The sequence below is a fragment of the Citrus clementina genome, unplaced genomic scaffold (assembly GCF_000493195.1).
Source record: "Citrus clementina cultivar Clemenules unplaced genomic scaffold, Citrus_clementina_v1.0 scaffold_1, whole genome shotgun sequence".
Classification (NCBI taxonomy): domain Eukaryota; kingdom Viridiplantae; phylum Streptophyta; class Magnoliopsida; order Sapindales; family Rutaceae; genus Citrus; species Citrus x clementina.
In genome coordinates, this window is record NW_006263303.1 from 3020741 (window position 1) to 3044582 (window position 23842).

The 23842-nt window shown below is 31.9% G+C and overlaps 1 protein-coding gene and 1 pseudogene across 1 annotated transcript; both read right to left on the minus strand.

The window, feature by feature from the left end:
- Positions 1–7729: 7729 nt before the first annotated feature.
- On the minus strand, positions 7730–10871 carry LOC18055332 (protein NRT1/ PTR FAMILY 1.2). Its single transcript, XM_006450602.2, has 4 exons — positions 10774–10871; positions 10379–10596; positions 8707–9257; positions 7730–8609 (listed from the first exon to the last, which is right to left on the minus strand). The coding sequence occupies exons 1-4, from the start codon at positions 10868–10870 to the stop codon at positions 7730–7732; spliced, it is 1746 nt and encodes a 581-aa protein (XP_006450665.1). The 5' UTR covers position 10871.
- A 10660-nt stretch (positions 10872–21531) lies between these two features.
- On the minus strand, positions 21532–23576 carry LOC18055334 (annotated as a pseudogene).
- Positions 23577–23842: the final 266 nt, after the last annotated feature.

Sequence of the window (23842 nt, forward strand, 5' to 3'; positions counted from 1 at the left end):
ATTTAGAGATTATAAATATATCATAGTTTATGTTGATGATATATTAATTGCCTCAGAAACATTAGAAGACCATAGAAACCATTTAAAAGAATTTGTTAATGTATGTATTAGAGAAGGAATAGTGCTATCAGAAAGAAAAGCGGTCATAGAACACAAGAAAATAGAATTTTTAGGAATGATTCTTGATAAAAAAAGGAATAAGACTTCAGAGTCATATAGGCAGAAAGATTATAGAATTCCCAAATAAATTGGAAAATAAACAACAAATACAAAAATTTTTAGGATGTTTAAATTATGCAGAAGGATTTATAAAAGACTTAGCAAAAAAGAGAAATATACTTCAAAAATTATTAAGGAAAAATAATACTAGAGGATGGAGTGAAGAACATACAGAAACTGTAAAAAATCTAAAAGAAGAATGTAAAAACCTTCCAGCATTAAGATTACCAGAAGAAAATGATAAGTTAATAATACAAACTGATGCATCTGATTTATATTGGGGAGCAATACTTAAAATTGATATAAATGAAATATGTCGGTATACAAGTGGAATATTTAATCAGGCTCAAGTTAATTACCCTGTTCATGAAAAAGAACTCCTTGGTATATATAAAGGAATAAAAAAGTTCTCATTATTCCTACTCCAAAAACAGTTTATTGTAGAAATAGATAATTCCCAAGTAAGTTCACTTATTAGTAGAATTTTACCAAATGAACCCCAAAACAGGAGATTATATAGATGGCAAGTTTATTTATCTTATTATAATTTTAAAATTATACATATAAAAGGAACTAACAATTTCCTTGTAGATTTCTTAAGCAGGAACATAGAATTTGGAGAATGAATACAGAAGTAAATAAAACCATATCTGCAATAAATACAGAAATACAAAGCCTCAAAACTGAAGCATCTGACATGCTCGATGTCATAAATTACATGAAGGAAGTCGCAGAGGCTCATGAGAAGGGAATACATTTGTTGGAGTCATATATAAACGACCTAACAAAAAAGCTTTCCATAAACAGTAGCCCAATAAATATAGGAAGCAGTAGTGGACCACTCCCACAACAAGAACCAGTCTCTAACCCATCATTTAGCCGAACCATATCCATAGAAATCGAATCACCAAAATCAACTTCTTCAAAAAAGTTCATCAAAATAAACAATACTCCCTTAGAAGAAGAAAAACCTTCTCCTCTAAATCCAAGAGAAGAAGAATATAAACAGTTTTCTACTTGGATATATTCTACTTGTTCCCACAACAATACCATTTTTAAAGCCCCAGGAAAAAATATATACCCCAGAATGATAGTCATAAAAGGATCAGATCCTCTCCTCGTTGGAAAAATAGCAAAATACGGATACCTAGATTTAGTATATCCAGACATATAATGGTAGCAAAGCCAGTTTAGATGAGTTATTAATCAAAGAAGTTTCTAAATTTGCCCAAAAAAGATCCATATATCTAAAATTCTACACCATTAGTCCAGAATACCATCAAAATATTGAATACCAAGCATATTATATGATTTCAGTGGGACATATGACAAAAAATTTCCAACTGGAAGTAGGAACTGAATATACAAATGTTCCTCAAATAACCAGTACATGGATCAGAACTCATAGAGCTCGAGGAATCAAAGCCATATGGAGTATTGCCAAGGACCTTTATAAAAGGAATTATAGAATAATTATCCGTTTTCAAAATTACATCCTTATTACTTCAGAAGATTGTCATACACCCCCAAACATCCTTTTGGAATTCATCAATGAAATAAGCACCATGAGATTCCCAAGTAGTAGTGAAACTCTACAACAAGCTTATCAGCTCATGGAGATAAAGATGCTCGACAGATAAAAGCTCGTGGCAGACATGATAAAAAGAAGATGCCCGACAAATAAAAGCTCGTGGCAGACATGATAAAAAGAAGATGCACGACAGATAGAAGCCTGTGGTAGATAAGAAGAGACATATGGCTGGCAACAGAAAAAAGGAGAACCGGTGTCAAATATTTTAATAATGTAAATGATGTAAGCAATGACGTTAATATAGAAATGATGTAAGCACTAACGTCATAGACCAATAATGTAAAACTTTTCTCTTATAAATAAGAAAAGAAAAAATAAAGCGAGACCGATCTCGCAAACATTCCACATAATTCAAAAACTCTCTCAATAATGAATCTCTAAACACCTATTGCTCAAACTCCTAAATCAGAACATCATCGATCAAAAAACAAACATCATCAGAGAAAAAGAAGAGAAACCTAAATCTATCTAATACTTCTTTACTAAAACGATCAAAATCCACACAGTAAAGCCATCTGAGTCCACATATCCCGTTGAGGCAGGAGGCCGTTGAGGGAACAGGACAACCAGGCTGAAGGTCACTGGAAGGAGATCGGAAGGGAAAGAAGGAAAGATATTTTAGGTAATAATACTCAACTTTTATCTCTTGGTGGAGGTTGTTGATGGAATGATTTATGGAGGAAGAGCAAATTCTTAATCATGGAACAAACTTTTAATTTATAACATGAATCACAGATTTTATTTAGGAGAATCTAAAGAATATATGATAAATCCAACTACAAAAATAACATATAATGAATACATGATGATAATAGATTTTAATTTAGGATCATTTAAACAGAGCTCGTATCTGTTTAGTAAACAAGAACTTGTTAGGACAGAAGACTTACTAGCAGTAGATTCACTTAAATTACCCCATGAAATAAAAAGAAAAATTATAAACGATATTGAAATAGATAACTTAAAACATAATATAATTATGTTAACAATAGAAGAAGGACTAGATATAGCAAAAGCCTATTTAGAGCAAAAAATTTATAAAGCTGAACCTTCATATATCTATGATTCAGATAACGGAGAATTTGAAATATAACCTCAGAAGTATGAAAAGTATATCGGCTGGAAACCTCTTCGGGTTGCGGGCTACTGGTCCAAAGTGCTACTTTTGATAGTTGTACCTAGAGGTAGAACAACGCCACGTACGTTTCTATAAAAAATTAAAGTACATAAAAACATATTCATAAGACATACTGGATATACACAGATATGTTAATCATATATATATTAGTTTGTTGAATTAATAATAAAATTTGTACTGCACTCTTAATTTAATTTTAAGCATTGAATTTTATTGTAAATAAAGTATACTATATCTGTGTTTTGTTGAGATTTTGTTATAAACCTGTAATTTTGTTTTTCTGTAATTTTGTTTTTGTATGTAATTTTGTTTGTTTTGTTTTTTATACATGGTACACCCGAAAATGGTATCAGAGCCAGTACACTAAAGATAAAACATGGATCCTATACAAGGAATAGTTAACAGTTTATATACACTAAAGGTATATAATAAAGAAGAAATAAAAAATTTGATAAAAGCATTAAAAACTGATAAAAATAATATAAGAAATATAGAACTTGAATTAACCGAGAAACTTAGAGAAAGATTTATAGACACAACAGGTGGTGAAATTTTAATAGAAAAGAAAATGAAATTTATAGATAAACTTATAAACTTTTTAATATATTGGTATAAAACAGAAACATTATGAATCAGCAGGCTGTTAATACAATACAAGGACTGGCAAGCTGTATAGATCATTTACTCTTAGGATGAGAAAATACAGTAAATGCATATATAAATTTGATAAACCAGAAAATAGATTTGTTAGAGGATGAAATGATAGGATTGATAAATTTAGGACCAAACATTTATTCCGAATTTATGGACTTATACGAATTTGATAATCATTTATTATTACTTAAAGAAATAAATAAAACTCTAGAAAGAATAAAAAATAGATGTATAAGAGATGGAAGAAGACAAATGCATCCATAACTATAAAATTTAGAAATAGATAAAATTAAAAGGATCTATATGAAATTAGCCAAGAAGAATAAAACAAAAATTGTAAGATGCATTATATGTAACTTAGGAATTCCCTTTAAATAATAATTAATTTGTGGCCACATAATATTATTATAATAATGGTAATAAAAAAATAGGGGTGGGAAAAAAATCAGTTTTTACAAAAAAAAAAATCGAATCAAACTAGTAATTCAGTTCGATTTAAGAAATTAACAAAGATTGATCGGTTCATTAAAAAATGAAAATTAAAAAAAAATCACAAAACACAAAGAATTTTATGGTTTTAAAATAAAAGAAAAACGAACTAAACTGAGAACCAAATCACTTCGGTATGGCTCAATTTAGTTTCGTTTATATATTTGAATTTAAATAAAAATTGATCATTTTGGTTCTATTCAGAACTGAACCATATCGAATTGATCAGTGCCCCACTTTAATTAAAAGGTGTTTTCCTTTGAAAGGATTAAATATTAGTAACTTAAAAGATTAAGCGTTAGCAAAATGTCATTATAGTAGGGTTGATGCCAAGTTGTTATCTTGAAAACAAAATAAAGCCAAAAAAAAATAAATGCTGAGTTTTTAAATCTCTAGTCTTATCCATTAGATGGGGAGCCTACTCGGTGGAATGTAGGAAGTTAATGCTGTTAATTGAATAATAATTAATTTGAGGCTTTAGAATTATTTTATTATAATAACAACTGTAATCAAATGGTTTTTTTTAAGGATTAAATATTAGTAAATAGAAAGACTAATTGTATTAGTAAATAATCTGTCATTAGTGGGGGTGATGCCGAGTTCAGAATAAAACAAGAAAACAAATGCTGAGTTTTTAAATCTTAACCATTTGATGTGGAGTTTACTTTGAGGAATGTAGGAATTTAATATTATAAAAGGAATTTGATTTTTTTCCAAGTGTTTTTATTTTATTTTAGATTCAACATACTCATCTAAAATGATTTGGGAATGAAAATATAAATTTTAACCTTTTCTTTGTATTATTTAAAGTTAGGGGGCCAAATTAAATTTTTTATTAGGGGAAAATTAAATTTTTAGTTGAAAAAAAAAAAAAAAGTTTCAGAATCAGATTGTCCTCGTTGCTCCCTATGTGACTCCGCCATTACATATAAAGCATAAATTCTTATTTGGACATGTAACCCAATGGTATTCATATATTGAGTCCGATTATCTTAGAACTGCTTTAAGGTAGAGCACCCATTCGTAACCATATAATTAAAATTATAACGTATATTTTAGTATCTATCACTTTGCGTGTTTGACTATGATTCATGCTCTATCTTAGAGCAGCTCCAAGATAATCATGGCCTCATATATTTGACATATATTTAGAGAATGAGTTTGATCTCCATAGAGTTTATTTTCTTTAAATAAAGATGAATTTCTCCGTACATATTAAGTAGACCTCTGTGCTGCCTGTAATATAAATGTCTGAACGTAAAATCTCAAAAGATTTCAGATCGCACAGAACGGATTTTGAAAGAAAAAAAAAAAAAGAGGAAACAACATTTAGATCCCACTACTACTGTTATGTTTTTTAGTCGAAGGTGGTGATGATACCTTGAGAAGCACGAAGGTATATTTGGAATCTGCAGTAAACAAACATGCCTATCAACTATCGTTAGCGTTCTCCTCCAGAAGCAAACACTTCTTTCTGGGCTTTTCAGTTCCTTGACTGAATGTTATTAACCAAAAGGAGCATGTGATTTTTCATATACTTGTTCGATGTATTTCCTTAGATCTCAACGAACCAACAGGCAAGGTGGTAATAGTGTTTCCCAACTTACAAAAATCTTTTGGGCTTAAATGGTTTTTATTTATCTATTCAGTCATCCAAGTTAGCAGGTAGAGTATTAAAGAATCCCCCCATATGGCATATCTTGTAAAAGGGAAAAAAAAACACATTTTAACATTAATGCACAAAAGATGGTACGTTTCCATATGAAAACGATAAGAGAAATATTACTATTTTTATTTTTTATTTTATTTTTAATTGTGGGTCCTTGGTCTGAATGGGTAGGCGAGTACCGTCAATATGTATATTATTCTCAGGTATTTTTATTTTTTAATTATATATTCAGGATTGTATAACGTTGTAAATTATAATTGAAAAATCAGTTTATAATATTGTTAAAACAGTGTTTAAAAATGAAAATACAGTTTTTAAAACAGTATTTAAAATTTTATTAAAACTATATTAAAAATTCAGTTTTTAAAAATGAAAATACCGTAGAATAATATACATATTGACTGTACCCACCTACCCATTGAGACTAAAGACCCACAATTAAAAAGAAAATAATATATATATATATACCGTATATTAAATTTGTGTCTTTTTCATTTGTTAGTGACATTTTCACTTTAACAAAGTGTGATGCCTTCATTAAAAAATGACTATATATGAGGTATGTTTAACAGACATACTTTTAAATACAAGTTTAAAACTAATTTTTCAACCATTAGATTAGATTAAAATGAAGGGTCAAAATTAAACGACACGTCATTAATTTCATTAATATTTTTCTCTCTCCTCTCTTTAATGTTTAATTCTCTTTCTTCTTTTCTCTCTCCTATAAATTCGCAAATGAAATAATTAAAATCACCAAAATTATTTTACTTACATAATTTGGTTAGTACTAATATCCACAATTATTGGGGTTCCCCCGATTAATTTGTTCATTTTAAATGGTTATGATCGCTGATGATAAATGAAAAATGTTGATCCATTTGAGGGCTAACAATGACACAATACTTGTTGCCTCGGCTACATTCTTACGTGCATTCCTTAACATGGTTCCTGTTATCGCATTTCTATTGGCTTCGTCGTTTGGGTAAGTATGGCAAGTATAGTCCTTCTGCTTTTGTTTAGACTAAAATTCCAATCCTCTCATAAAACTGGCAGCCTTGAGAAAGTGAACATGAACAGCTTGGCTGGGGCTTGGGAGGACTAAGGTATTACGCACAGTTGGCCCCTATATGGCTGATACAGTGCGCGACGGGCCGCGGTACAGCAGATCAAAATTATATATATATATATATAGAGAGAGAGAGAGAGAGAGAGACGATTAGTCTTAAACAAGTAGAGGTTTATCTCCTTCATGTGTATATTGACATGTATGCAGTTGCAGATCGGAGTAAACTGAAATCTGAGTACCAGACGGAGCAAAGAGTTTGTTTGAACTTAGAATGAATTAGTTGTTCGACCTATTGTCGATTAACAAATTATCATCATTGAGTCAGATGATGACCTTGGAATGACTATTATCCTAGCAGGAAGACTGGAAGAGTTGCTGATATGTCAGATGAGTCATCAAGATGAATAAGGAATCATGGGACTGTCCTTCCAAGGGCCATTTGATATGAGCCATTCGATTGAAAGGCTTGTTGCCTTAAGATTTAAGTTTACAGCCGCTGAATAGTTCAAACATTGTCCTGTATTCTGAAGTGCAGCATTGAAAACAGTTCTGCTGTGCATTTTACACGTTTCTCTACATTTATTAGTCCAAGAAGATTAAAGCTTTTCATTTCTGAACTTTATGCCATTTAATGGCATTGTAAGTTGGGAGATTTTTAAATAGGCCGGGGTTACAGCAACGATTATGATGGCACCAAGGATAAAAGAGAATTGCAAGTAGGAAGGTTAAAGATAAAGTCAACTGACTAAACACACACACACACACACACACACACAAAATTGATTACAAAACATAACAATGCTGGTCCTATTTGCATTTACTCAGTGAGTTTGGGCTCATCCTATTTGTATTTGAACTTACTATAATTTTAGACATTGTCGAGCAATTGTGATTCATGAACTAACATTCCTCCTCCATGCCGTCCTTTTCATCTAAGGCCTCACTCGCTTCTTCTCTGCATGGACCATAAGCCTTGCAGCAAGCAAGAAAATATATAAAACTAGCCATGTTTAACCCGGCAAGAAGCCAGTAATAGTAATCATAACGACCCTTGTTGATGTTGCTGGGAATCCAGCCCTCCTTTCCTCCTCTTTTTGTAATCTCATCGACTGCATTCATTATAAAACTCGCTACCAAGCTTGCCACTGACATCCCCAATCCGTGAAGTGCGGAGGCTATGCTAGACATGCTTCTCGGCAATTCAGAGTAATAGAACTCAATCTGCCCAATCATGTTGAAAGCCATGGCCAAGCCGCTGAGCACATGATAAGGTAGTACCCACATTGCTGACATTTTAACCACAGCTCGCGGGTCATCTGAAATTCCTTCGTTGATTGCAATATTGCGGCGAACAGTCTCTGTAATTGCCCATGCTGCCATTGATGCAGTAGAGAAAAGCAGTCCTATCCCCATCCTCTGTTTCAACCTTAGTTGGCACGGTTTTCCTCTGATTTTTGATGCTATAGGTTGAAGGATACGATCATAGAAACCGATCCATAATATTACAGTGATAATCGTAAATATTCCGAATGAGCCCGATGGGATTTCAAAGTTGGGAGTAATGTGTCGGTCCATGGTGCTTGCCTGGAGCACTGGAAATGAACTTTGGCTGATGGTCACAGCAATCATTATCCCAGTAGACCATAGAGGAATTACCTTGATCAATGCTTTTAACTCCTCTACTTGATCAACTGTACAAAGACTCCATGGATTTGAGGCTCTTCTATCTGGAGTCAAGTCTTGTCCAGGATGTTTGATTATACAAGCTTTGTTCAAACACCTAGACAGAAGAAGGGAAAAAAAAGAAAAAAATTGCATGTAAGAATCCTAATTGATTATCTCATTCATTATCAGCAGCACCTGAAAACAACTGATACCTTAAATTCTCACTGGGAACGAGAAGCATTGATCCCTTTCTGGGATGGTACATTTCTTCGGTGGTCTGAGATGATAATTTTATATGTCGATTCTTATATGAGGCCACAAGGACTTGAATTAGTCCAGTTAGCAAACTTGTGTTAGCCTTCGACTGGACATAAAAGGGAGAAGCCAGAAAGAAAGATAGAGCTGATAACAACGTCATCACAGCAGGAACTCCAAACCCTACCTTCCAACCCAAGTTATCTTGAATGTAAACAATACAAGTTACGGCAACCATAGATGAAGCCAAGACAGAAACATAGTACCAGCTGAAGTAACTCTGTAAGGCACCTTTACTTTTGGTTTCGTCTCCCTTCTCCAACTGTTCAGCACCAAAGGCTAAAGAGGAAGACCGTATGCCACCGCCTCCAAGTGACATGAGCCCAAGAGCTGAATACAAGAGCATCAACTGAGACCATGTAGCGGATTCACAATCGCTTCTTAGTTGGTCACAAGCCGGAGGCTGTGCTTGGGATAAAATTGTTGTCAGCCATAACAGAACCACCCCCTGTTAAGTGTTAATCAAACATTTAGTCCTTTTAATCTTTATTCATGTTAATTTGTTAACATACACCAGCTACCTAGTCCAATACTCTTATCAGTTAATATCGAACCCTTGATACTGTAAGGATCTTAGTTCAGGATAGGTTTGGCAAAACCCCGACGCCCGGACTCGGCCTGGATGTAATTTTTAGATGCCCGGGTCGGGTTTTAATTCGGGTACCCGGATTTTATATTTTTTAGTATTATATGTGTATTTTTTTTATTTTTTTGGTAATTTTATAAGTTTTAAATTTATTTAATAAAATTTGACATAAAAATATAAACTTTAAGTGTTTAAAATTTTATATATGTATAATAAATGAGTCAAATAAATATAAATATTTAAAATAATATATATTTTATTATTTTTTTAATAAAATTCAGATTTCGGGTTTATCAAGTGATGCTCAAAACCAGTCCGGCTTCATACCCGAGCCTAGTAATACCCAGCCCACAACGCCTAGGTCCGGACCGGGCGGGTATTTTTGCCACCCTTAGTCCAAGAGTCAAGTGGGTGACGGGCAGAGTACGTAATTGCAGCAGACCATAAGAAAGAATTAAAGTAGTATTTTAATAACGATTAATCAACAAAGCATAATTTAATTAAAGTTGATAGCTACTTGGTGCTATATTACAATGAAGGCAATAAACATAAATTTTACCGCCCCAAATATCTGTCTTATTGAGGATAAGCACATTGAGGGGGTAGGCCTATTGACAAAAACTTAGGAAAGATACGAACAAAAAAACAAAAAACAAAAATGATCCTATTATACAAATAATCATTTCTAGATACAGACGTTATTATTTTTTAAAATATAAATTGGGTGTTTGATAATATTAAATTGTAAAAAATCATTCTACAAGATTATATTGTAAAAAGCTTTAATAATACTTTAAAAGCTCGAATACTTTTATAATATTGTAAAATTTTGAATCTATATTTAAAAAAAATACCAACACCCATAATAAAGAAAGACACGTTATACAAAAATTTATAATCTTTAGGCTAACATCACATCATGGGCCACTAAAATTGAAAGCGCAAGCATGGATGTGAACCGAGAAGGAGAAAGATCACCATACCAAAAGGCAAGTGATGCAACCGAAGCCGATCATTGGGTACCGACCCACACAAGAATCGGCAAGAAATGCCCCAATAATCGGGAGAAAATTAGTAGCAGCTGTCCAGATGAGGAGTACGTTTGTTCCCGCGGTTGTTTCCATGTTGTACTCTCCGCACAGATACAGGATCATGTTTGGCATCAGCCCCATGCTCGCCATCCTCTCAAATGCTTCATTTGCTGTCCACAAAAATTATTCAAAAGAAGGGGAAGAAAAAACACACACACTGTCACTATGGATCAATTAAAGTGTAAGGACATGCATGCATATAGTATACGCATATTTAGCAAAAATATTTTTTTTTTTTAAAAAAAAAGGGAATGTTTATGTGGGTTTAAATTAAATGAAATACTTACCTATGATGAAAGGCAAGGTTCTGAGGCCACCCTTTGGGTTTTTGTTGATCAAGAGTGGCTCTGTTATCATGTTCTTTTCCTCTGAATGAGTTCCCATTTTGATTCTTTTTTTTTTTTTTTTGGTGTTTGCTTGACTCAGAGAGAAATAATAAGTACTAGTGAGTGGTGAGAGAGTTTTGGCAGTAGTCACCGAAAATGGGAAATGCTAACGTGCATGCGGACGGCACTTACAGAAGAAAGTGAAAGCATATCGGTGATGTTACTGATTTAATAATGAATAATTGAATATGCTTGCGCATGGGGAAAATATCTTCTAATAATAATAATAGCGGTAATCAAAAAGATTAGGAAACAATCTGTGATTAGATGATGAGATGGGGGTGATTTGAGTTGTTAACCGTTAAACGTGGAAGTTATACTGTGGAAAGTGGGAAGTTACATGAAAAAAATCCAAGAGTGTAGTTGAATAGTTTTCAACTAAGTTTATTTAGTTGGTTACTGAATTTGAATCTTAAAGAAAATAAAGGATCAAAAATTGAATTTGTACTTTACCATCCTCTTTATTTTTTAAAAAAAGGAGAAAAGTGGAATAAATGGGATAGAATATTTTTATCCCATAGTTTATGTGGATTCGACACCTTTTAAAAAAAATTATATAACAATTTTACATTATATTTTAAAATAAAGAAAAAATCTGTTCATTATTTGAAATTATTAAAAATAATATAAATTTATTATAATTTTTTTTTTAAGTGGGGTGAGTTTACAGTGCGGAAATATCATCACCCAACATAAAATGAGAAAATAACAACTAGGTCCCTCTAATTTTTATATTATTCTAGTAAATAATACATTTGGTGTGTTTGTATGAAACATGCTCTTGGTGTCTAGGTAAATGTTACTACTCCATTAGCGAAGGAGCCAGTAATTTAACTTACCGGGGCAACTTTCAACGACAATAATTATGTATGATTTCTTTTTTTTTTTTTCAATATGTTAGATACAAATTTTCTCAAAGGGTAATTTTTAGAGGGGTAAATTGGTCACTAACTTTAGGATTTATGGGCAGTGGCTAGAAAGCATAAATTAAAAATGGTGACGTTATTTAAACTCATAAATTCTTCAATAAACCTATTTATTTAATACACCCATTACTAAAATTCAAACAATGACATTTTATTTTATAAACCTCTCATAATTTCTAATTAACCATAATTAAATGTTCATTCTCTTGATTTTCATTTTCGTTAAATAAAAAAATCTTATGCAATAATAAAATGAATACTTCTTCTTTCTCTATCATTCTTCACAGCAACATAAAAATCAAACACCAAAATGTTTTTTCCTTCCTTCATTCTTTTTATTACTTTCTGTAAATTCGATCTAAACTTGAAAATAAAGAAGACAAAAAATCACTATGAACTAAAAAGGAATTTTCTACATTGATTGCATACTCCCATTGAATCATTAGTTAGATATAGTTTCTTTTAGTTTTTTTTCTTTTCTCTCGCACTAATTTTTTGAAAATGAGTTTTATTCCTCTTTTTTTCACTAATAACCTGAATTTAGGTTTTATAAAAATTTTCCAAGATGGATGTTTCCCTTAGATGTGAAAGTTCGAACCCCCTATACCCATTGTTTAAAGGATTCAAACCTTAATCATCCTAAAATCTTTAATGTATATTTAAACAAGTTACTCTATGATGCCCTAATTTTTATACAACATCAATAATCTAACAATTCTGTATCATTTTTTTCAATCAATGGTTCACAATATTTATATTAAAAAAGGTAAATTACTTAATAGTTATTCTAAAAGGTTTCTTTACTGAGGTGGATAATTTTTATAAAGTAATTGTAACCACCCTTATAGTTTGAAATAATTTCACTTGAATAATATGTTTCATTTAGAAATCATTTTTCAACCCTCTTTTTAATTTGCAATGCTATGTATGTAAGATATGATATCTAATATATTATCTAACCCAAATTAAATATATAATGTAAGATATGATATCTAATATATTATCTAACCCAAATTAAATATATAAATTGTAAGTGTAAAATTTATATGTTGTGTAATATTAATAAAGAACATAACTAATTACATTCATTTAAATGAATGTCATAAATTATTAAAAGTGAGTATACAAAAAGCATACCATTACTTTATTAAAAAAAAAAAGTCAAGAAGAAGAAGAAGAAGAAGAGAGAGGAAGAGAAAAAGATTTGGCTTGAAAGCCTAAACAAATCACAAAAAACAATAAATTACACCAATCAAAACTTGGTGTTTGAATTTCAATTTTTTTTAATTGATTTCTCTTATCCATGGATACGACAAACAAAAATAATTCTAGCTTTGCAGTCATCAACACATATGAAGATAAGAACAAGACAAATTAAAGAAGAACTAACGAGAAAGAAACCAATAATGGAAAAGAAAGGTGCAAACATATTATAGGTTTGTTGGATTATTTTTGTGGAATATTTTTGCGGGTGTAAAAAGAAACAAAGTAATTAATCGAATAGAAGTGTTTGTGAAGGGCCAATTTGGCGTTTGAAAGAATGTTCAAAGTAAAATTTGATTATCTAAATTTTGTTAATGAATGGTTAAAGTAAATGAATCCTAAATTATTTTTAGAGTTCAAATAAACCTACCTTCAAAGAAATATTATATAAAAAAAATCTCTGTTCATTTTCATTTTCACTTTCATTACAAAAATATGATTTGGGCTATTTTAACTTAAAATTTTGTCACAAAAGAGCTATTAATCTCTCACAATCTAATGGTTAATATTGAAAATCAAAGTAATATTTTGAACTTAAATCATTCACCATTAAATTACGTGAAATAATACTTTAATTTTTGTACAAAAAAATTAAGTTAAAATAGAATAGATCTTCCTTAAAAATATATGTCCAAGTCATCATGTAATTATATGCACATATATTTTTTAAATATGGTTGTTGATTAAAAAACTTCTCGCTAACTCTTGACTTATATAATATCATTAATATTATAAATAAAATAATTTATTACACAATGCTTTCTATGATCATTAATGTTTAAGCATTAATGATTTTGCTATTTTATTCGTACAATATAAAACTTTTATAAGACTTAAGGAATATCTTTGTCTAAAGTATTGTTGAAACAGTTAAGTACATTTATTTCAATGTTATTTTTCTTTTCTAATTAATGAAAAAACTAAAAAAAAACTACATTTACTTGCAATCAAAAGATTATATGTTACTTTTTAATTAATTATTTATTTATCTACAATATAAAATGGATGATAAAGATCAAAACACTCAGGTCAGGTCCACAGGCTTAAACAATCCTATTATTAATATTGTAAAAACTCATGCAACATCATCGAGAAATTCTATTTATACATTTTAATTTCATGGGAATCATTTAAAAAGATGGGTTTAAAAGATAAATTGTGTATACATTAAATAAATGAAAATTATAGTGATTTATCATGTATCTAATAGTAATTTCGTCTGATTGGTGTATTTGTAATATAAATTTTTATTAAATTATGGGTTTGGTGAGTATATTTATGGTTTCAAATAGCCACGTCTTAAACTAAAATGTCATAATTTTTTAATTCAGAATTTGCCCTGCCCCTGCTTACCAATTGGCATGTGTCGGCTTCTTCCTCTATAAAGTTTTTATCATTACGTTACATACCAGTCTTGTAGAAGAATGAGCACAAAAAAACAGAAATCAAAGAAAAAACCTCTACAGAAAGGAGAAGCGTGATACCATGAATTGTTCGAAGAAAGGACAAGAACCAATATTGCGGCTTGTATTAAGTTGTTATTTTTGGTGTTCGTTGAATTAGTCCAAAAAATAGTTAAGAGTGGTTGAGATAGTTCAATAAGTTGTTAGTATAGGAAATAATCTTAGTCCTAAAAATAATTAAAGAGTTAGCTGAGTTTAAGTAAGTTTCAATAAGTTGTTGGTGTAGGCACTAGCCTTAGTCCTAAAATTGGTTAAAGAGTTGTTGAGTTTAAAGTTCAATAAGTTGTTCGTACAGGAACTAATCTTAGTAAATGTTAATTTGTTATGATTTTCCTCCTCAATAGTGATATATGTATAAAAAATAGCACACTACCCAAAAAAAAATTACAAGACAAATAAAAATTCATTATAATATAGAATTTTTTAATTAAGTATTCATTTTATATTTAATTTTTTGTTATTTTCAGTACATAAGTATTCATGAAAGGGTTCAGTTTTGTTGGAACTATTCCACGGTGGAATACTGCTGATAGTCATACGATCATAAATATAAGGGAAATTTGTAACCTACCCCCAAATAAATTGACATTTTACACCGCGTCCCCAACAAATTTGACTTGTTGCACTGCGCACCCAAAAAAATTGACATTTTTGCACCACGGCCCCAATTCCGTTATTTTCTCAGTTAAGTTTAACGGTGGAGGGGTAAAATTGGAAGTTTATTCCTTAAATTAATTTTAATGGGAATTCTCTTTATTGTAATTAAAATAAAAATCTTTAAAAAATTAAAGGAAAAATAATAGTGGTGACAATGTACATGTAACAAGAAATTTTTTTATTACAATTAAAATAAAAATCTTTAAAAAATTAAAGGAAAATAATAGTGGTGATAAATGTACATGTAACAAGAATTTTTTTTATTAAAATTGAAATAAAAATCTTTAAAAAATTAAAGAAAAAATAATAGTGGTGACAATGTACGTGTAACAAGAAATTTTTTTTATTGCAATTGAAATAAAGATCTTTAAAAAAATTAAAGGAAAATAATAGTGGTGACAAATGTACATGTAACAAGAATTTTTTTTATTAAAATTGAAAAAAAATCTTTAAAAAATTAAAGAAAAAATAATAGTGGTGACAATGAACATGTAAGAAGAATTGTTTTTTTTTTATTGCAATTGAAAAAAAAAACTTTAAAAAATTAAATGAGCTAAAAATTTTGTTTTTTTACATAGAGGGGCATTTTTGTCATTCAATCAAAAGTTAAACGGAGCCGTTAAACTTAACTTAGAAAATAACGGAATTGGGGGCGTGGTGCAAAAATGTCAATTTTTTTGGGTGCGCAGTGCAACAAGTCAAATTTGTTGGGGACGCGGTGCAAAATGTCAATTTATTTGGGGGTAGGTTACAAATTTCCCTAAATATAAATATTAAATATGTGCTTATTAATGTAATCTGACGGTCATCGTTATTAATCAACGACGGAACAGCTCCACGGTAGCGATTGCCTTTGTGAAAAAGTACATAACTAGCTAGCCGGACTGCAGGAGTTGCTGGAGTCATCATCATATTTATATATGATACCGCATGCAAATCTGGCTGTTGCTGCAACCGTTGCACCGCACTACATTTTTTCTTTTTCTGTATTTGACAAAACCCGTTCGATGTTAGATTGTTTCATCTAACGGCTGACATTATTTCTTGGGTCACTTACATCCACTGGTAACTTCAATTTTTAGAGAGAGCCTCTAATCTCATATTCTCATTCAAAACATTTTTGGTTCTTCAATTTCTATCAATCCAAAACTACTGTTTCGACATGAATTTCTCATACTATTCTTCCATTACCCATTCTTGGTTCTATCGCTTTCAATTGATAGTAGTGCTCGAACAAAGTTGTTCCTAACCCTTAAATAATTTATAACCAGTGTATCGATCGATTCATTTCTACTTTAATCGACCATTATGTTGTTACCAAATACCCCGGCGTTGTTATCATAATGTTTACCTTTTCCTTATGCTTCCAGGAAGGCAAATTAGAATGAAGGCAAAATGTGACAAGCAAGTCGCGACGGAGCGGTCGGAGTAGGAGAGAGGCTCATTGGAACTGTCAGTTTGTCAGCAACGAAATACCTAACTTGCACATTTTGTTACACCTACCCATATTTAATAATTAATTTCTTCTTCTTTTAATATCATTGAGGATAGATGTGAAGATAAATAAATTTATTTGAAATGATATTTTTATTAAAAAAAGAAATAAAGGGGGAAGCTAAAGCAAAATCGGCTGTGAGTTTTATCTAATTGAGATGGTAAAATCTTTTATATTGTGCTATATGAAAATAAAATATAGAAGCATTTAAGAAAAAGGTTAGTTAAGGTGTTATTGAAACAAATTTTATTAAAATAATTAAATTAAGTTTTTATTTAATAAATGTTTTTAGATTCAGTATTCAACAACTTGAAAATGGTACAAATCTCGTCAACGACCATGATAATATTATCTCAAAAATATTGACATAAAAATATCGTTGAATACTAATATCCCAAAAATACCGTTGTAAGGATATTATTGTAAAAAAAAAAGAAAAATTAAGGGTAGGAACGTAATATATTTAATAATAGGGGCGTCGTAAATTATGTTTTAAATTAGGGTGAGGCTATTTGAAGCCACTAAATTACTCATTAAACTCATTTACTAAATAAACCCACATTTAAATTTTAACATTTTAAATTTTACTCAATAAACCTATATAAATACCCAATACACTCTTCTTAAACCCTTTTTTTTATAATAATACTATTTTTACTTATTAAACCCATTAAATTCATTTATAAACCCTTAATAAATGTTTCTTTTTTTCCCATTAAACTGAAGATTTTCTTTATGAATATGATTCTAAAAAAATAGTTACAACACATATTCATCTTTTTTTTTTTTTTCAAAAAGAAGTTTATTACAGCACAATTAGTAACTACTAGACCTTTTTCAACCTATTTTACACCATTTAACAATGTCTCAACCTTTGATTCAAGATGAAAATTATACAAATTCTTCATGGAGGCAACAAACAAACAATATCTATCATTGCTTGTGCAGTAATCACCAACATAAAAAAGAATTGCTTTATGGCAAAAATAAGAATCGCTTTATGGCTGTATACAACACTATTTGTCTTTTTTTTGTAATTACTCATTACTCTTGTTGTCACACTCCAGTTTTTAGAAATTCAAAAATGATCAATGTTGCCGACTATTGCTTAAAATGTGTAAATACAATCTCTTCAATAGAAATATATGACATTTTATGTACTTTAAATTTCCATTTATTTAAGATCCCTTAGGCTCTGAAAAAGGCATGTCAATGGCAGAAGATACTGGATTCTTCAGAGTCATGTAGGCTTTCTTGTAATTTGGCCTAGCAACCAAGAGACCCTCCCTTTTTTCCTTCTTCCCCTGCATATTCAGCGTTCTTACCTTCTCAATATTTCACTGCAACTTTTGATGGCGACAGGGGCTGAAGTGCATAGAAGTGGTTTAGAGAAGTTTTTCAACAACACTACTTGTCATTGATTGTTGCCCACTGTCAAACGAAAACAAAGATGTAACCACCAACTTTATTATCCTGAATCTAATCACATGAGCCTAATTAACAAAAATATGTAGTTTGGAAGAAAAATCATGTCTCTAGTTGATTAGGGTTTGACAAAAATATGATTAGGGTTTAACAAAATTATGTTGAATGTAAAGATGGGTTCAAAGAGTAAAAATTATGTTTTTTTTTTTCCTTTTTTTACTAGATTTTAATGTCCATAATTGTAATATTATTTAAGGGTATTTTAATATTTTTTTTAAATGGGTTTAATGAGTAGTTTGGTGGGTTCAAATAGCCACATCCTTTAAATTTTAAAATATAGGGATTAACGTGGATTTCTACCATTTTAACTAAATTCAATTGTAACCACTACAATTCATGATTTAAACAAAAATATCAATGTAAAATAATTTTATAATAAATAAATGTTGTTGTTTATAGATAAATAATAGTTTTAATTTTAAACTGTAAATTGATCTATTTTTTAGTTCGATTCGATTTTGAACCGCATCGAGTGAGAACCAATTAATTTTTAAATTTCTAAACTATTCAGTTTTTTGTCTTAGAATCAAACCAAACTGAATTGATTAATTTCAGTTCGATTTGGCTTTACCAAAGTAAATGCTCACCCCTATCAAAAATAAAGAAAAGAAAATAAATTAGACAAAAAAAAAAAACTTCTTGGAACTGACCCAAATTTTTTTCTAGTAAAAGCAAAAGAAATTAAAAGTCAAAGAAATGAAAAAAATAAGGGAAAGAAAATAAAAAAAATACACTTTAGTGGCTTAATAACTTTCTTAGACTTTAATCAAAGTTGAAGATCCTGAATTAAAATATTTATATATATACTTTTATATCCATCCAAGGTTTTTGAGTCATTGACCAGTCTCTAACAACTACCATATTTAAAAATTTACTACATGTTATTGTCAAATTCAACACAGTTTCCTCATCTCTCCTTCTGTGTGTCAAAATTCATATTTTTAAATGATTTTATCTTTGGAATTAATATAGTTATTTTACATATCATTTATTGAGTTTTTCTCATTTTATTTTTTAAGTTGAGAATTCAAACCATCATAGATATCCCATTGCCGAGTCAGGAGGTAAGAATATAGTTTGAGTTTTCTTTAAATGATTATTATGCAGTTTTGATGTTTGATATGTGTTTCAGATTTTAGAAGTAGGATGGATTAAATTATGAATTTTTGCATACTTACAATACATGTGAATGAGCTTCTAGCCTTCTATCATAATTTCGCAAATGTCTACCGATGAAGCAGGTCAAATAATGTCAGCTACGATTTTGGAATCGGGTACTTTTGGCAACACCGACTCTAGTATACGCGGTACAATTTTTTCTATCAAAATACACAATTTTCATATGGCGCAATTCTAGTCAATCTAATCAATAGTGTAAGGACATGTCAATTTGTACATAAAAATTTTATACAAAAGTTTATATTTTTATTATTTTTGTAGAGTTAAACATAGGGATGGCAATGGGGAGGGGAGGGGAGGGGACCAATCTCCCCATACCCATCCCCGATATTTTACATATGTCCCCGTCCCCTCCCCGTCCCCGTCAGAATTGCTTGAGAGAATCCCCATCCCCTCCCCGAATAATAATAGGGGATCCCCGAGGGTCCCCGGTCCCCGAATAATTAATAGTCTAATACATTTTTTTTATTTTCGATTTTAAATTAATCATATTAAAATAAACTCATACCGCTATTGTAAGCTCGTAACCAACTTTGACAGCACATTAAGGCCTCCAATGTGCTTGGATGAAGTTTGTTATGGTATGGGCTCACAACTCTACCACTAGTGTTAAAAGCTGATTCAGAAGCAACTGTTGTAATTGGAATTGCCAAAATATCTCTAGCAATTCGAGCTAATGTAGGATACCTATTAGCATTTGTCTTCCACCAACTCAAAATATTAAAATCTTCCATCCGAGGTATAACTTTCTCATCCAAATATGAATCTAATTCATCTGCAACAACTGCACAATCTCCATTGTTTACATAATCATCAAAACCTATCATCCATTTGGTTGCTTTCTTATAAGAATCCCCTGTAGATCTAGTAGAAGAACTACTACCAGTATAATCAAAGCAATAAACAGTTGGTGAAAACTTCAATTAATACTCTTCAACTAATTCCCGGCAAAGGGTGACCACTTTCCCAACATACAACTATTTTGATATTTATTATTTTTAACAATATTTATAATTTTGTTATTTATTTATTAGTAATTTTAAAAATAAAAATAAAATTAAAAATTAAAATGGGGAAATGGGTAGGGGATGTGGATTCCACCTCATCCCCGTCCCCTCCCCGAATAAAAAATTGGGTAAAAAATTTTCCCCGTACCCTCCCCGAATGGGGAAAATCCCCGAGGGTACCCGTCCCCGTGGGGATTTTTGCCATCCCTAGTTAAACACTTGTTATCCTAAATATAGAGAGAGTAAACTCATGAATTTTTACTTAAAAAGAAAAAAAAATCGAGAAATTTGGTTGAAGTAGAATGTATTTGTGAATAAGTTGCTGTGTGAAATTTGATAATTTTGATGGCGATTTGTGTCAAATTGTATTGATAATTTGTACTAACAATAAAATGATCAAGCAGTGAAAGTGAGTGCAAATATGTGAGCTCGGCAAGTGAGAAAAAAAAGTCATTGTTCAGTTGCAGCCCAAATATTGTTTAACTCCAGTGATTTGCTATATATAGACATTGGTTATAAAGTGTTCAAAGTTCACTAATGAAAGAAAACAGAGTTTGTGTTTGGTAAACGATAAACAGAGTTTGTGTTTGGTAAACGAGAAAGTTAAAATGAAAGAGAAAGAAAATATTGATAAACTGAAGACTTTATTCTTCTTATCTATCAGTCAACGTATTTACACACTTATATAACAAGTATCAATTCCTTGTTAATGATTTGTTACACATGCACGTAGTGGCTCTTATAACCAAAATAACAGATAGAGCCACGTCAGCTAGCTAGCTATAACAAACTGAGCCAGGGAGCTAATCTGCTACAGTACAACACACATTAACAATCAGGTGCTCACTTCCTCTGCTTCATCACAATTAATCAGATTCACTAACAACTAGAGAAATAAGAATCAAAGAATTTTCTCTCAAACTCTCTCCGGTGTCTTGGCAAACAAACAGAGACCGAGTTATCAAACATTTGATAAATTTCACAGCCAATCGACACGGCTTTGGAGAGCAGCTTCTGCTAAAACTAGCGTGGTTTCTTGAAAACTCGCTTCGGATAGATATAAAATTTCTGAGTATTCAGAGACACTCTTGTAATTATTCCCAAGGGAGTAGCTCGATAACAGATCACTTCTTTATATCATGTACACGAGACTAGCTATCATTTGTGAAATTATGTTACACGAATCACCCCTCCTCATCCGTGCCATCCTTCTCACCTAACGGTTTACTGACAAGTCCCTTACAAGGACCATAAGCCTTGCAGCACTCAAGAAAATATATAAAATTAGCCATGTTCAAACCAGCAAGAAGCCAGTAGTAGTAATCATAATGACCCTTGTTGATGTTGCTAGGAATCCAGCCCCCGTTTCCTCCTCTCTTTGTAATATCATCGACTGTGTTCATTACAAAACTCGCTACCAAGCTCGCCACTGACATCCCCACTCCAAGAAGTGTGGAAGCTATGCTAGACATGCTTTTAGGCAATTCAATGTAATAGAATTCTGTCTGCCCAATCGCGTTGAAAGCTGCAGCCAATCCGCAGAGCACGAGATAAGGTAACAGCCACATTGCCGACATTTTCACCACACCTCGCGGGTCATCTGAAATGCCCTCACTGATTGCAGTTTCGCGGCGTATACCCTCTACAATTGCCCATGCTGCCATTGATGCAGTACAACAAAGTAATCCAATCCCCAGTCTCTGTTTCACGGTTAATTGACACGGTTTTCCTTTGATTTTCGAAGCTAAAGGCAGAAGGATACGATCGTAGAAACCAATCCATAATGTTACGGTGATAACTGGAAATATAATGAAGGAGCCTGAAGGGATTTCGAAGTTAGGAGAAATGTGTCGGTCCATGGAGCTTGCCTGGAGTACAAGAAATGAACTCTGACTCATGGTCCCGGCAAGAATTATTCCTGTAGACCACATTGGAATTATCTTGATCAATGCTTTTAACTCCTCCACTTGATCAACCGTACGAAGACTCCAGGGCATTGTGGTCGAGTCTTCTTCGGGATGCCTGATCGATGATACAAGCTTTGTTCAAATACCTGGAAATTAAAGAAAATTTAGGTTAGAAATGCACAAAAGAGTTGTGTATTACAAAGTAAATTATTTCACTCACTTTTTAGTAGCACCTCAAAGCAACTGGTACCTTAAATTTTCACTTGGCACGAGAAGCATCGATCCTTTTCTCTTATGGTACATTTCTTCTGTGGCTTGAGATGACAACTTCATATTTCGATTTTTATACGAGGCCACAATGACTTGAATTAATCCAGATATCAAGCTTGTGTTAGCTTTCGGCTTGACATAAAAAGAAGAGGCCGTGAAGAAAGAAAGAGCCGATAACAACATTATCACAGCAGGAATTCCAAACCCTACCTTCCAACCCAAGTTATCTTGAATATAAACAATAAAAGTTGCAGAAAGCATGGAAGCAGCAGCCGTTGAGACATAATACCAGCTAAAGTAGCTCTGCAAGGCACCTGCATTTTTGGCGCCGTTTCCCTTGTCCAATTGATCAGTACCAAATACTAAAGGATGCCCGTATGCTGCCGCCTCCAAGTGACATGAGACCAAAAGCCGAATACAAAGGCATCAATTGGGACGCTGTAGCGGATTCAGAACCGCTTCTCATTTGGTCACAAACTGGAGGCTTTGCTTGTGGGAAAATTGTCGTAAACCACAAAAGAACTATCCCCTGGTATACGACAGCAACACGTCTAACCGATCATTTATTCCTTTAATCTATATTTTATATAAGGATTTTGTATAATTTGGCAGTGAAAGATTACCAAAAGGCTAATGATGCATCCGAAACCGATCATCGGGTACCGACCCATACAAGAATCGGCAAGAAAGGCCCCAAGAATAGGGACAAAATTAGTCACAGCTGTCCAGATGAAGAGTACGTTTGTTGCTGCAGTTGTTTCCATGTTATATTCTCTACACAGATACAGTATCATGTTTGGCATCAGTCCGTTACTCGCCATGTTCTCAAATGCTTCGTTAGCTGTCCAAGAGGAGAACCAAAAGAGGGAAAAAAAAAAAAAACACAATTGATCAAAGAATATAAAAACACATGTGCACAGATAAAAGTGGGTATTGGGGGCTAGCTTATAATTACCAATGATGAAAGGCAAGGTTCTAAGACCACCCTTTGGGTTTTTGTTGATCAATAGGGTCTCTCTGACCATTTTCTTTTCATCTGAAGGACGTTCCATTTGATTCTTCACTCTCTGTTTGTAGAGACTAGAGACTATTATATATTCGGACTTCGGAGTGATAAGTACTAGAAAGAAAATGTTGCCACTCACCACCGACTGAAGGAACTCGGTATATGTAACATTGGGAGTCCAGAAAACCGGTCAGCCAGGCCGAATGTTACTCACCCCTGGCCTGCTAACATGTGGTTAACTGGTTATCTCTGATACAAAGTGAAAGATTGATGCTAACAATTAACTAATTAAACGTGGAGCTTACAAAGAAA

Bases quoted from the DNA above. Each gene is read 5' to 3' on its own strand.
- LOC18055332 (XM_006450602.2), bottom strand. From the start codon at position 10,870: ATGGGAACTCATTCAGAGGAAAAGAACATGATAACAGAGCCACTCTTG. The intron at 10,597-10,773 runs GTAAGTATTTCA...TTTTGTGGACAG, and splicing joins AACCTTGCCTTTCATCATAG to CAAATGAAGCATTTGAGAGG. The intron at 8,610-8,706 runs GTATCAGTTGTT...TCTTCTGTCTAG, and splicing joins GTTCCCAGTGAGAATTTAAG to GTGTTTGAACAAAGCTTGTA.